The following is a 14,493-nucleotide window of genomic DNA, read 5'->3' as shown; positions in this document are numbered from 1 at the left end:
TTAGTTTAATTTCTCTGTAGGAGATCTGTTTCTTAAAATACTTCTTGTTGCTGAGAGTGTATAAGTTTGTAGTTGTTTTCAAAACATTCTAATTTGTACTTTATTAACATTTTCGTAGATATTGTTGAGTGTCATTACTGCAATGATTCAGCACTCTGAAGAGCTCTGATACTCAGTGAGCGAGAAAACGTGGCATCTGTTTTACCTACTGTTTTTTGGCTGCCTGTCCCTCAAACTTGTTTTTCTAAGGAGTGAAATCTCTGCATGTTAGACTAATTACTGCTCGTCAGTCCCTTAACTCTTAAAAGGGCTTGGGTGTTGGCTATGCAAAAGTAATGAGACGTGCAGTGATGTAGCCAAGGGTCCAAATACCTATTATGCACATGCAGTTGAAATGACCATATAAAATTCACGTGGTGCTAATTGTTAGCTCTGTAGCGAGCCATGGATTAGTGTTCCCCCCACACTGTTCGCTTTAAATATCGGGGTGAGTGATATTAATGAGCATCGATGGCCCAGGGACCTTAAAACTGTTGCCAATTCATAATTGCGCTTAGCTACATGTATTTACTTACAGCTGTGCAAGGGTCAGCCAGAGTGATGCCAGGTGAGTTAGATCCATTAACTCTTTCCTTTTTCTTCTTGTTGTTGGGGCCTGACTTTGAAGTTGGTGGAAACTTCACTGTTGCCATAATTCAGAGGAATTGGTTGGTTGTTCTTAAAAATAGTCTTCCTTAGGAGGAGGTCTGCTTCTGCTTCCACTTTGCCCTCCCAGGATATGGAATGATCTCTTCCAGCGCTGAGTGGTGCGAGTACAAATGTCCCTGCTAATAGCATAATAAGAATAACCAGATTTGTGTACGTTTCTCACTTTCTCTTTTTTTTTTTCTTTTAAAGCCTGAAACTGCAGCTGTGCTGAAGCGCACTGTTGAGGCTCTGATGGAGAGAGGAGCCATTGTGAGGAACCTAGAAAACCTGGGAGAAAGGTCTCTACCTTACAAAATCTCCAAGCACAAGGAGCGCCACAGAAGAGGAGGGTATGTGTGATGCGTTTTTCCTTAAAATCCCTTAAGTGTTCCTTTATACACATACGTATGTAACTCTCATTGTTTGGTCTTCCTTGTGCTTTTTGGGAGTATGCCTGTAATGTCTGTGATCTCAGTGAGGTGGTGCATGGCTGTGCGTGCATGTGTGCATTCTGCTTCAAGTGTTTTGGGTTTTTTATTCTGTGTGGTGTCGGCTTTTTGTTGCTGTTTAGTCGTCGTGTTACGAGCAGCCTGAGTCCAGGCCTGCAGAACTACTTTCCCCAGGATATGCAATGTTATTTTGTTATGTCATTTTTACGTAACTATTTTCAAGGCCAGTCAGGATGTTGACTGATAAAAGTCATACTTAATCTGCTGGTTGCTAATTGGCAGGATTGATTCTTTTTCGCTAATGCATCTGAACTAAATGTTAAGTACCATATGTACCCTGTAGGACTCGCTTGTGTTTCTGATACGGTTTTTGTTAAGGATGTTAAAGATGACCGTGTGGTTTATGGGAAGTATGATGAACGTAAATGAAGCTGTGAACTGGCATCTCGGATGTCAGGCTTCCCCCGCAGCGCAGGAGAAAGGTGCTGTGGATCACACCCCCTGCTCGCTTACGCCAGTGTGTTGTTGCTCCTTGAGGCTACCTCCGAAATGGATGCTGGCTCTCGCAAGGACTGAGAAATGTTGCTAGGCAACCCGCACTGCGCTGGGGCTGCCTGCGGTAATCAACATAACAATTAGCGGCACGCTCCTCCTCATCCCTGTAATGCAGTTGTGTCTAGTCGGGTGGTTGGCCAACCTGGCGACCTATGCCACTGGAGGAAGGCAAGGTGGCTCCAGAGGTGCGCCTTTTGTGAAGCCCTTCTTGGATCATCTCCCCAGGGGTGGCTCGTGGTTTCACTCCCTCTTCTGAGGACCTCTTCGTTCCCCTGTGAAGTGGGAGTGGTGACAGCTGCCAGTTACAGCAGACTGACAGATAGGGCGAGGGAGCAAATCTCCGCCATGTGCCTGTTACTTAACCGAAAGCAATGGCGTTGTGGTCATGACTGTCTTGCACTCCTGCTCCACGATGTCCTTCAAAATGTGGCTTGATCCTGCCAGTTTTGCATTTTAGGATGAAGGCTTGTTGCCTACAGACGGGAGCTAACCAAAGCCTTGCCTCAAGACAGAATTACTAACTACCTCATCCTTCTGTTGGAGTAGAAGCATTTTATAAACATTAAAATATCTTCCGATGGCTTCAGCAGAACAAGGAGCTGGTGTTACTGTGCTTGTACAGGTGGGGAGCTTAAGGCAGAGGGACCAAGTTCCACTAATTTTGGATGCTGAAGTTGAGACTTTTAGCTTCTAGATTTTTTTTTTTCCTAGAGTACTTAGCACTCTCTAACATCTCACCACTTTGGATGACAATTACTGCTTGGCTTGGGTAGCAGTCCTTCCATGGATCAGGTCTCGGGTTCTTCAACAGGGAGATCAGGACAGGAGAAGACAGTAACCAGCATCTTGAGAACTGTAGCACTGTAGAACTGTAGAAATGTAGCAGAGGTGAATAGAAGCCATTTCTCCAATGGATCTTCCAGATGCGTAAACTAGCTTAACTCACTCACTGTAGCAGATCACCTACTTAGTAAGCAGGACGAGGGGTTCTGTAGGCTATAACGCTCTTTGCAGAGGCCTCAGAGCAGACGTATTTTGTGTTCTGAATGAGACAAGGTTTTAGGAGAAAATAATTGTGATTGTGTCTTGAAACACGGGCAGGAAGCCTTCAGATTAATGTCACCATCGCTGTTCCGCCTCCACCTCCCAGTTCAAGTATCTCTAAATATTTAGCAGACACTCTACCTTCCCTGGATTTGGATCCCCTGTATTTGAACATGACAGTTCCCTCCCCTAAATTGCTTGGCTTCTTGAAAGGGAGAAGTGATTGAGAGAGGGTACTACAGGAAATAGTTGTTTTGTGTGCTTTTAATTGGGGAACTCAGGAGACAAGCTATTACAAGGGGAAGCAGCAGGCAGTTTCAGTACCTGGTAATGTGGGAGAATTGCATTTTTGTAGATTTTGCTGAGGAGATTTCTGTTCAGTGTATGGGTATGGTGAATTCCTGGTATACCATCCAATATTTTATATGGTCTGGAAAAGGAGTTACTCAGGATACTACACATGATCTAGGAATAGGAAGTGAAAAGTCAGTTCTTGATCCACGCTGTAAAATCAGTCAGTTCTACATTACAGCATCTGTTGAAAAGAATATTTTTTTTTAAACAGGACAAAATTAAAAGTGAAAAAAAAAAGGCTTTTCAAGAGATGTCACTGAGCTGAATATGTATCTGTACCGACTGAGAAATCCTAAGGTCTTCTCTCCTTCACAACCAATTTTTAATTCTGTCTATGTTCCCTTTCTTAGCAAGTTGGTGTAGAGTGGTGTATTAAGTAGTATAGTGTGTCACCTTTTCCTGAGTTTTTTCTGAGGTAACTGAAAAGGCTTCTGAGAGTGCGAATGATACTGTGTGTCTATGTGGGGGAGAGTGTTGAATCTTTCACAGCTTTTCATTTCGGTTATTTTCTTTGTTTGCTTTTTAAATTTTATTTTATTTAGTTTTGTGATTCTTCACAGAGCTTCAGCTAGTTTATTTTCCAATGGTACATAGATGGTTGGACCCTGAATCCCTTACTTCCTTGGACCTCCTGGCTGGTGAATTATATGAAAATTAGTGGAACACAATATTTGTAGCAACAAATTGTATGAAAATTAGTGCAATACAATAGTTGTAGCATGGGTTGCAGCTTAACAGTGTGTCTCTTAGAGTCAGCCCTTGTCCTAGTGACCGCTGCAGCAACCATCTTCCTGTCACTCAAAATGGCATGGAATCCCCACACCTGTGTGGAGTGGTTGCCTGAAAAACAAAACAAACAAAGCGATATTCCTCAGCAGCATAGTGAGCCTAGCTTTGCTCCCTTATAAAACTCCCAGTGCTATCCAGGCTGTGTCCCCTTAACCTCAAATCAAGGGCCATCAGTAGGGCAGCACCAGCTATTTGCAGGTCAACTGAGACGTGCTCTGCAGCATGCCTAGTAGTCATCCTTCTCCCAGACTTCTGCTGTATGTTTTCTTCATTTAGTTAATTGCAATTCAAGTCTTCCTATACAGCATATCATAAAACTGAGTGATTGACAGCAAAAGGACACACAAGTACGATGTGCACGGCAAAGCTACTGCTGGACTTTGCCAGGTTTTGGCAGTGTCCTTAGTGAACAGTAAAGAATTAAACTGGAAAATACATATTCATAGGTCAATAGGGAGGATAGTTGTCTCCTTAATAATAAAGCACTCTCTCCACTCTGAGTTCTGTAGTGTGTCGGCATCATCTGTCTCAGATATACTGTGTTACAGGCACATTACAAATTTAAGAATATCCAGGAGACTTTGCAGAGAATGAGAATTTTACTGCCAATTGATTTGTAAAGCAGCGATTTTTCAAAGCCTGCCATAGGGGATTGTGGCCCACAGCTGTCACTGGAATGAGCAGTTTTACTCTCCCAGGCAGCTTTGAAGACTTCAGATCATACATATAATTGACTTGTTTCTTCTCAGGAAATTATATTCACTGAGCAGGTGGTGCTTGTGCATTGAGGGTATATTAAAACAAATTTAGGTCTTTCCCTTAAATGCATCTCTTGGCAGAAAACACCCTCTTTTTTTTAGAGACCTAATATTGACAGCTTTTGCATTTAAGTAATTATGAAAATAGTATGTTTCAGAAACTGTGTGAATACGTCTGAAGAATCAAACTTTTAAATCACTGGTTCACTGATATTTTAAACTGAAGTTCAATTAGCTACTAATTCACATTTATGGTACTAATTGCCGCAGTAGAACATTAATATTTTGTTTTCAAAGTGTTTAGGAGTGTGATTCAAGCAACATCTCACAAAATTGTAACAAATACTGTTCATCTATAAGATGAGGAAAATGTGACAAGGACACATTGGTTCCAGTGTGGGTTAGGTATGTAAATTAAGTTGAGGCATTCAGCCTGAATGACTTGCCCACAGCCACTGTGTCTCTGAGAAAACAGTGGAAGAATGTAAATAAGGATTCCCAACTTTATCTCCTAATGGGCAATAGATTTGTGCCAAATATTTGTTCTACTAGTCACTATTTGTTTATAATTTTTAATGAGTTGCATTTAAATTGCTTTTACCACAGTGCATTTTTTTAATATTGTATTACATGTGTCAGGAGGTGCTTAGTTCTGGAACAAACAAAAGTGAACTGATTTAAATAAGGTGTGTGCTAGTATTTGAATTCAAGGAATGTTAGACTCTGGATTTGTTGGCTGATTAAGATGATACAGAAGCACTGAATCCCTCAAAGCAGCTTTCAAATAAAGGGTCCAGACTGGGGCGGGATTTTGACATTGCTGAGCCATTGCTGCATATTTGGTCGGTGATAAACTGGAGAATATTGCAACTGCTTGTAAAATGATAGATCTCAGTAGCACAGTCTGTGGGTTTGCACTTTGTGGCGTACCTGTTTTCTTTGGCCTTGCCAGGCTATGCCTTAATCATATGCTTGTGACACTTCATGCTTCAGGGCATCAGATAAAGGAGGTGGTTTGGGGGACATGGTTGGTATGCAGGATATTTTTACTTTAGGAGAGATGGTCCAAGGACAGCTGCAAAACAGATCTTTTAAAAAAAATGAGATTTAGACACCCTTTGGGAAGGTAATGGGTCAAACTTTTTGCGGACCAGGAATCTATTGAACTGGATGGAGCTACGACAGGGCTTTGGGGAGGAGAAAGTGGCCAGGTGTAACTGGGTTTTGAATACTAGGTATCTTGCTATCCCCTAGAGGTTTGTTAGTGATTTTTATCCACACACTCACGCCCAAGTGTAATTTCTGTTCTTATTTTTATCTCTGTTGTAGAAAGGATGATATACATCAGCCTGGTCAGTGCTCAGATTTAGTATGGTTTTGTAAATTGGTAGAGCACCGTGCCCTTTCCTTTCTACTTTGTTGCGTGTATGCTTTCCCCTATTAAACCTACCTGTAATACAGTAATGTTTTTAGACCTTCATCCCCACAGTTTTGTAATCTCCTTTTACTTCATTTGTGAGTTCTCCAGCTAAACTCTGCATAATTCTGATTATTCATAACAATTTCCATGTTCTGTTTGCCAGTTTTTCATTGCCTTGTTTTTTCCCTTTCAAATTTGATTTTGAAAAGATGGTAATTTTCTTTTGTTATTTGCTTGCTTGTCTCTTAATCTTTTTGTTTTGCTCTTCACTCCCAGTTATCTCATCAGCCCACTTGTTCTCTGAAATAGCAAACTCTTCAGGTCTTACTTTTTTGTTCTTGCTGAATTGTAGTTTGGGAGCTTATCTTAACACGTGCACGGGGAATTTTCTGTGAGCTGTGCAGGGACTCTGGTCCACTGAGGAGCACAGGGTATATACCAATAGCATCTAGTGGGATCAGGAGTCGGAAAATCCAGGTTGCAATGTTAGCTGTGCTGCGGACTTGTTTGTGCCATGGGGGAAAATGGCAAGGCAAGGAGGTCCTTTCCCAAGGACGCAGCACGATGAACTCAGCTTGGCCCTGCAGTGCTGCAATTACTCCCCAGGAGCTGGGAGCACCAAGTTTTGGTACCGGCTTCTCTTCTGCTATGGTGGGGAAAGCCTGGAGGCTGTCCTGGCCTTTCCACAAATCATTCCCACCTTCTCTGTGTGGTTTAGGGTCTGAAGTGGTTGGCCCTCCTAGGGGAGCACTTCGTGTTTTGCCTTCGTTATGTGGCACGTGACGTACGGTTGCTTTATCAAAGCGCTTGCTCAGGAAAGGGGGCATGACTCTCCATTTCTTGTTGACTTGGTGGCCCAATGCACAAGAAATAGTTATTAAGGGGAGTATTTCAATAATTGAGCATCATGTTGTTTAAGAGATTCTAGTATTTTGGAAACATTCCTATGTAAATTTCATTACATGTTCAAACTTTTCCTCTTTCCTTAAAGTGTCTGAGCTTAGGAACTGTACTTACACAACTGATTTTGAAACAAGCAGCTTGTGGCAGAATAGTGTTCCTTGTGGACAAGAGATGGTGAAGTGTCTTCCAATAACCCACACTATCTGGATACAATTTTATTTACTTTATTTGTAAGAGCAAAATAATAGTTACTCATCAAACTGTTCTCTGGAGTGTTTACAAGTTTTAACAACCTTCTTCTCCCCACCCCCTAGTAAAATACGAACTATTGCAAAAGAATACAAAGAACTTCAAAAAGAACTTCATCCTGTGGATAAATGTACCGACATGTTTAGCTTCACATGTGACGTTTTAGCGACGTGTTTAGCTTCACATGTGACGTTTTAGCGACGTGTTTAGTTTCACTCAGGTGATTTTCCTGTCCATTGAAGACCAAAGAGGAGGGAAGAAAAACAGGTGAAAGAGGTTGCAAGCTTTCCTTTCTTAATACCACCAAACTATAAATTTATAGCTAATGCACAACCTGTGTGGTTTGTTTCTGTTCAGATTTTAGAACATCTTGGTCTGTTTCAGCAAAAAGGAGTCCTGGATCTGTAACGCACTTGGATGAGTATAAAACCAGTTTGAATATTTGAGTATTGGGCATATTTGTAGTATTTTCTGCTAAATTGATTGTCTTCCACTAGATGGGGCTTTCTTCATTGATGAGTTGAACCATTACTTTTCCTTAGAATGCTTTTGTCCGCGTGCACATGCATGTAAGCCCACATATGCCTCAGGCATCCCTGAAATGTTTTTTTCCCTCTCTCACCAGATCTGTGGGGGTGCAATTTGCATTTTTGATGCTTTTCAGAAGAAATGGCACGGTGCAATAGTTGGTGATGCTGATTTGCCAGTATAATTTTCTGATGCATTAAGTTCTGTAGCATTCTTGTGCAAGCACACTGATTAAATGTGATAGCTGCCCTTAAATAGCGGGCTTGGTGGGATAGGAATCAGTCACCATTTTGGTGGTTTTTAAGCTGTGAATTATACAGAAGGCAGAGAAGTGACACAAGCAGAATTGATACTCACGATGTAACTTCAGCCCTGCTCATAACAACTTTGCAAACTTCTCAAATGCTGCCCAGCGAGCATGACTTTTCAAATACTCCAGATAAGTCAGCCCAGTTTCTTTTTTTCAGTGTAACAGTATTTTTTTTTTATTTTTCTGTAATGCTGCAAAATGCCTTTTCATTATTTAATTAGCTTAATTACAGGCTTCTACGTATAGGATTTGGCAAATGAAATTTCGGATGACTGTGGATAGTAAAATGTATTTTTCCCCAAAGTACTTGCTCATTACAGATTATTGGTGTCAGTGCTGTGGCACAGTCTAGTTACTAAGGTACTAGGTTTTGGTTTTGATCTGGTACTTCCCGGTTGTTGCCGTTGTGATTTTCAAGGGACAGTCATCTATTCCATACCTGTGTTTTAAAACATAGAAATAATACGTGTACTAGTCCTTCCAGCTACGAAATGATAATCCTTCTGAGCATGAATTTGCCTGCCTGCCCTGCTGAGGAAGGGTAGTTACCACCAGAGTTGAGAAGAAAAGCAAACTACCTCTCTTCAGAGCAACGCAGTGGTCCCAAAGATTAAGTGATCATTCAGGTAGCAAACCAATTTCACTGACATAGGATTACCTTAATGGGAACGGATGTCCAGCGGCTCTCACGTGAGTGCCGCAGCTTGCTTTCCTTCAGGTGGTTTCCTGTTTCCCTGTTCGATGCTTCGGCTCTACCTGTTCATCAGAACGTTTTATTTCCTTTGTATCTTCTACCTCCCAACTGGGGAAGCTTACATCGACTTACTGCCACTATGTAAAGGAGAAATTTAAGCACACAGATGTTTGTTGGGCACAACCACGGGACGACCGCACAGCCTCTTCCAAGTCCACTGTACGTGTGCTTTTCCCTCAGGTCCCCAGGTTGACAGAGATGTATTCTAGGAGGATTTAAAAGTGAGTCTTGATCCAGGTGTTTTTCAGGGTTCTTTGAAGTCCTAGACTAGACCATTTGAAAGCAAAATATTTGAATATACTTAGGAGTCAAGGTTCAAACAATTTCTGGCTTGAATATGTTAAAAAGGATAAATGAAACCTGACTGTTTTTTCCTTTTTTCTTCCAGTTAATGCATTGTTTTAATATGCTTCAGTCGGCTCTCCTGTATTTAAATCATCCTTCTATTTACAGTCGAGCAGGATGACAAAAATAACTGTGGTCTCAGTGAATCAGTGGAATTTTCCTGCATTTTTCCCCTGATGACTCGGCTGACTCCTAGAGAGCCTAAATGCTTTTGCATTTTTGCTTGCAAGAATGAGGTGGTTTCCCTCCTGCATGCCTGTATTTTTCCCTATCATTAAGTCTCATTGGGATTTGGTTTTGTTTACTACACAAACAGTAGCTACAGCATTGCATATCGGGTCATAGATCACTGCCTGAAATTAAGGTTGCTGAATGCCGTATTGAGGGTGGGTTAAAAAAAACGCCCAGCCTCATGACCACTGATTTAAATGTGCATATTTGGGGAGAAGGAGTTCCAGATCTCCTCAGGGATTGCATTGTCGATTGTGTTTGGTTATTGTTTTTGTAGCCATGAGTATTTTCTCTTTCTTTAATGAAGAAATAATATTTTTTTTATGCTCTTTTCCTTCTCTCTTTTTTGGCACAGGAAGGCAATCGTTGCTTGTTAACGTTGAAGAGTGGTGGTTGTTTTTTAAAAACTCGCATTGTCCCCAATTACTGCAGTTTTGTATCCTCAGATAAAATACCTATTCTGCGAGGAGTCATAAAGATATGCTGTAACAGCTCATCCTCCCATCCCCCCTTCTCCTTCAGTTATCAACAGTGCGTCAGTGGAAATTTCCACCCTTTGCTAATGTGAGAGAAAGCACAAAGTTGCAAAGCAGCCTTTGGAGAAAAAAAACTATTGCCGTTTTAGGAACACGATGAAAAGCAGCATACGACTTGTAAGCAGAAATGAAATTCTTGAGAAATGGTGGGACTAAAACGGTGCAGCAAAGAGTATGGTTTGCAATACAAATGAATGTTCTTGATAAGGGAAGGGGGCATGGAAGTGGTGGCGGATCACCAGCTGGAATTTCTCCCCCATCCTCCTTTCTGTTAGTTGCAACTGTGAGAGGATTTGGAAGGCTTCTTCCCAAGGAGAAGAGTTAAGTGTCATCTGTTAAATTTACCAGTGGCTTTTAATGGCTTTAACAGAAAATACAACTTCCCCTTTTTAAGGGGTGCATCCTTCAGATGTTGCTGTGTGGTACTTCTAAAGAATTGTCCAAGCTTAAAAATTGTTTCTCTCCCTAAGCTTTTAACCGGGTGGCATATCTTAATTCTGGAAACCAGAAAACATTAGGCTGTTCAGTTTTCCAGATATGTTAATCCAAATCCTGTTCCCTGTTGAAGCCTGTGAGGATTGAGACCACCAGAATTCCTCCAAATCCTTCGTGAGGCAAGTTTTCCCTGCAGCTCTCAGTAGCCCTGCTGCAGTCAGAGGAGCAGCACCTTCGCTGACGTGACCTGGCGCTGGTCCCTTGGCTTCAGTGACGCACGACCGCAGCCCGCACCAGCTGGGCATCTCTTCTGGAGGACTCGTTGCTTCAGCATGGCTGCAGGGAGATTTTTTCCATCAGACCTCTCACATAAGAGAATTCAGTGCTTCAGTCTGGTCTTTCTGAAAAAGAATTTAGAGCTGAATTGTGGCTATTAAGATTTTCAGGATCAGGATGTCTGACTAAGGAGAATTTTCTTCAATGTGTTTTCCACGGGTGGGTTCTGCCCTGTGCAGTAATCCAGCACATGCTGCTTGAGTCATTTCTGGCCCGAAGGGTCGGCTCTGTCTGTGATATTTTTGATGTAACACGTTTAGTTGGATGAAACTGAACTCCATGCAGCATGAAGAACACGAGCGTGTCTGTTCTTCATGACCCCATCCTCCTGTATTTCCTGTTCTGACTCAGAGTTCAGCTTCTGGTCTCGGGGACTTGCCATTCAAGATTACCTTTATGAAGGTGGACTGTGAAGTGAGCGTCTCGCACTATAGTTGACTTAGTAAGAATCCATACCTCTTGCAGAGCAAATTCCTCTCTGTTAGGTATAGTTTTTAAATAGAAGTGGGACGCTTGATCCTGCTTGGTTAATATGACAATTTAAGGGATATCACTTTCAGGTTATACTGATGCTTCATGGGGAGGTGTGCTCGAGTAGACTAGGAGGAAAGGGAAGCTTTAATCAGAGGATGCGTAAAGATTAAAATGAAATAGCTAGGTAGGAAGTGCTGTCCTGTACACTTAGCCTTTAAATTGCTGCTAGTCTTGGAAATGAGGTGACTGGTTAGTTCTCTTCAGCAGGATTTCTGAGACAGTGTCTTTTTACTGTACTGTAGTTAGTGGTGTGCCAAATGCAGATGAAGTGATTAAAAAGTGTTCTGGTTACAGCCCCATTGACAATGCTGGTTCGTTCGCAGCATTTTGAGGGAAGAGGGATGGCCAGTGTCATGGCTCCCGCGGTTTTGCATTAGTATGATGGCTGGCACTAGGTCTCTCATAACTTGCAGGAACAGTAGACATAACGTTGCTAATGAATTTAAGGTACATCTCATGGTAAGAGATGAGATTTGAATTTGCATATCTGAGATTAAGTTAATGCACAGTGTGTGGTTGTGCCCCTTGTCAGAAATGGGGCTGATGAAGTGCAGTACACCTCTTTGCTTCTTTGGGTCTACTGGAGTTTTAAAAGCCTCTTGCAAAATTGTAGTTAAGCTCTTGAAGAAGGTTCAGTTCTTCAACAAAGGCGTTTATTGCAGAAGTGACCTTGGTGACCTAAGATATTAATGGGGAGCAGCATTCTCCTTCCCATATGTAGGCAGTTGGCTTTTTCTTTATAGATGTCAAAGATAGCTCTGTGGTGGGCGTGAAGTGCTTACCTGGAGCAGTGCGCTTTGTGTGTGCTGTGCATGTGTGGAAGTAAGACCTTTTCAGTCCTGCCAAGGTCAACAGAATGGTGTGCTCGTCAGGTGCCAGCTGTGCGAGTGGGTGCTGCCTGTACGCAGCTTCAGCTTCCGCCGTCAGATTGAAAATCTAAGACGTGTTCGCATCAAAGGTGTGCCTAATCTGGGATAAATCCCCCTCCTTGGGTTTCTTTTGCTGCTTTGTTTTTATGTTCATTCAACTCTGAAGCAGAACTTTCAAGGAAGAAATGTGCCTGTACATACATATAAGCTTGAGATGTCTTGCACTGGCATCTGCTTCCCAAAGAAACAAAGAAGGAGAATGCTTGTTGTAACAAAAGAATGTGTCACTCTACCTTTTTTGTTTGTTTGTTTGTTTGTTTGTTTTTAAGACTGTTCAAATCAAGGTGTAGAAGTGAGTGGAATAGGTACAAGAAGAGTAAGCTCTCTTTAATCTCCTTGGGTAAGCAGTGCTGTACAACCAAGAAAAGTTCAGGCTGAGCCTGCTCCAATTGAACTTTTCTTATTTGAAATCAAGATAATACTGAGCTTTTATTTAAAACAATTCTGGTACCAAAAATATATGAAAAATTAGAAAGTTCCATTTAAGAAACCCCACAGAACAGTTACTTGAATTAAAGTTGTTGCAGTACAGGTATTTTTTTTATTTTGTGTGTGTGTTTCTCATTGCAGGTATTTTTTGATAGACTTAGAGGGCCCACCTTCGATTGTGTCGACCATGATGGATCATTTAGGACGTGATATTGATGTAATTAGACGTGCTTTTGTAAAGCATCCTGTTTCAAAGACGGAAGAATGCAGTGGCATAACCCCAGTCAACTATGAAGATAAACTAATTTCCAAGAAGTGAATATTCCAAATAGCATGTTTGAAACTTTTTAAAAAAATTTTTATTCCTGCTTTGGAAAACAATTGTGATAACTAATGTCCATCAGAAATAATGAGTTTTGGCCATGTTATGTGTATGGTATAGTACACTATCTTAAGTTACTGTAATGTTTGAGGTTTCGTTGTGTTTCAAATAATTTGAATAGACTTAATCTGTATGCTTCTCTTGATATTTGACAACTCTGAAAATTGATTTTCTTTTCTCTTAGAGCACTACATTTAAAATGAAGATTTATCCATCATCAGAATGCCAAAAATAGCACTCTTTCCTAAAGAGAGATTACTTCAGAATATGTATATTTACATAAGAGATTAAAAGTCTGCAGTGTAAATATAGCAGTATAGGATGTGATTTGTTGGAGGAGTTTTTTTGCTTGTTTTTGGAAAAAGGTAATAAAAGCATGATTAAAAATAAAACTTGACTCATTTTTTAAAAGCAGAAAAGGTACAAGAAAAAATAACTTACACTGCCAAAAGACATGTCATACTTCTTTCTTTAAGGTAACAACTCTGTTCAAAGTACAGGTAAAAAATTACTCTCTATAGAGAAGGCCAGAAATTTCCAGGTGGCAGGTTAGAGAATAACCTGGCTTTTTTTATGAACAGAAGAATAAAAGATCCATGCTTTTACCATCAACTAGACCCAGGTGGACATTTCAAACTGAGAAAAATGTCAGGACAAAGGTCTTAATTTATATTTTGTCTTTCTTTTGCTCTTGTGAAAAGAGGAGAAACAGCAAGTGTATGGAAGACGGCATTAATGTAGTACAACCTCCTGCAGGTCTGACAAATTCAGTAGTTTCCAGAGGATCTGCGTATTTCCCCCATGCTACTGAAGGAATGCACTGGCCATTTCTCCCAACTAAGGAGTGTGCGGGGTAATTTCTGTAGAAAAACGTAAGTTGACACAGATATGTTGTTAGTCAAAGTGCATGTTCTTCACATGAATGAGCTTCGTGTAGAAGCTGCCTCCTCTGGCGCTCCAGCGTTGTGTGTTGCCCGAGGGAAGGCCACTGGAGGCCAAGGTCAGATTCCCAGAGACGTGTGACAAGCCACTCTCTAGCATGCTATTTCATCTCAAGTTTGTCTGTTCTCTTTTGTGGAGGTAGCTGGGTCATGTTTTTGGGGTGATGCTGCTCTTGTTTTTTTAGATACAGAACTTCGGGGGAGAAAGAAATGAGCGTTTCTTCTGAGTATCTTCTTTGTTTAAGGAAAAAGTGAATTAGAAAAATGAAAGAGGAAATTTTTGTTCTGTACATCTTTATTTAGGAGACATGAATGCTTGTACGTTTGTGGTTTTGGTGGTACATCCACCCCCCTTCCCTCCCCCTGTAGTTTTTCCTTTTCTGTTTTTAAATCTGCTTTTCTTTTAAGAGTGGACTGTCACATTTTGTCTCATCTTTCCTGGAAAAAGTGTTGGGAGAATAGAGAGAATGCACTACACACTTACTGAAGCCAGATCTATATTAGGTGTGCTTTTTTTTTTGTAGTTACTGCCAGTTTTGATCACACGGTTGCTGTGTGTGCCGGTGCCTGCTCCAGGCAGAACTTTTCTTATCAA

The 14,493-nt window shown here is 41.2% G+C and overlaps 1 protein-coding gene across 1 annotated transcript in view; it reads left to right on the top strand.

Moving 5' to 3' along the window:
• MRPS6 (mitochondrial ribosomal protein S6) overlaps nucleotides 1–13,349 on the top strand; it is a 46,894-nt gene extending 33,545 nt beyond the window's left edge. Inside the window, exons 2-3 of the mRNA XM_075100552.1 lie at nucleotides 898–1,037; nucleotides 12,717–13,349. Of these exons, the coding sequence (XP_074956653.1) occupies nucleotides 898–1,037; nucleotides 12,717–12,894 (318 nt within the window). The 3' untranslated portion in view covers nucleotides 12,895–13,349. The remainder of the gene's footprint in view (nucleotides 1–897; nucleotides 1,038–12,716) is intronic.
• The last annotated feature ends 1,144 nt before the right edge of the window (nucleotides 13,350–14,493 follow it).

Source organism: Phalacrocorax aristotelis, chromosome 1, assembly GCF_949628215.1.
Source record: "Phalacrocorax aristotelis chromosome 1, bGulAri2.1, whole genome shotgun sequence".
Classification (NCBI taxonomy): Eukaryota; Metazoa; Chordata; class Aves; order Suliformes; family Phalacrocoracidae; genus Phalacrocorax; species Phalacrocorax aristotelis.
The sequence above is the reverse complement of the archived record's forward strand: the minus strand, read 5'-3'. Positions and strand labels throughout refer to the sequence as shown.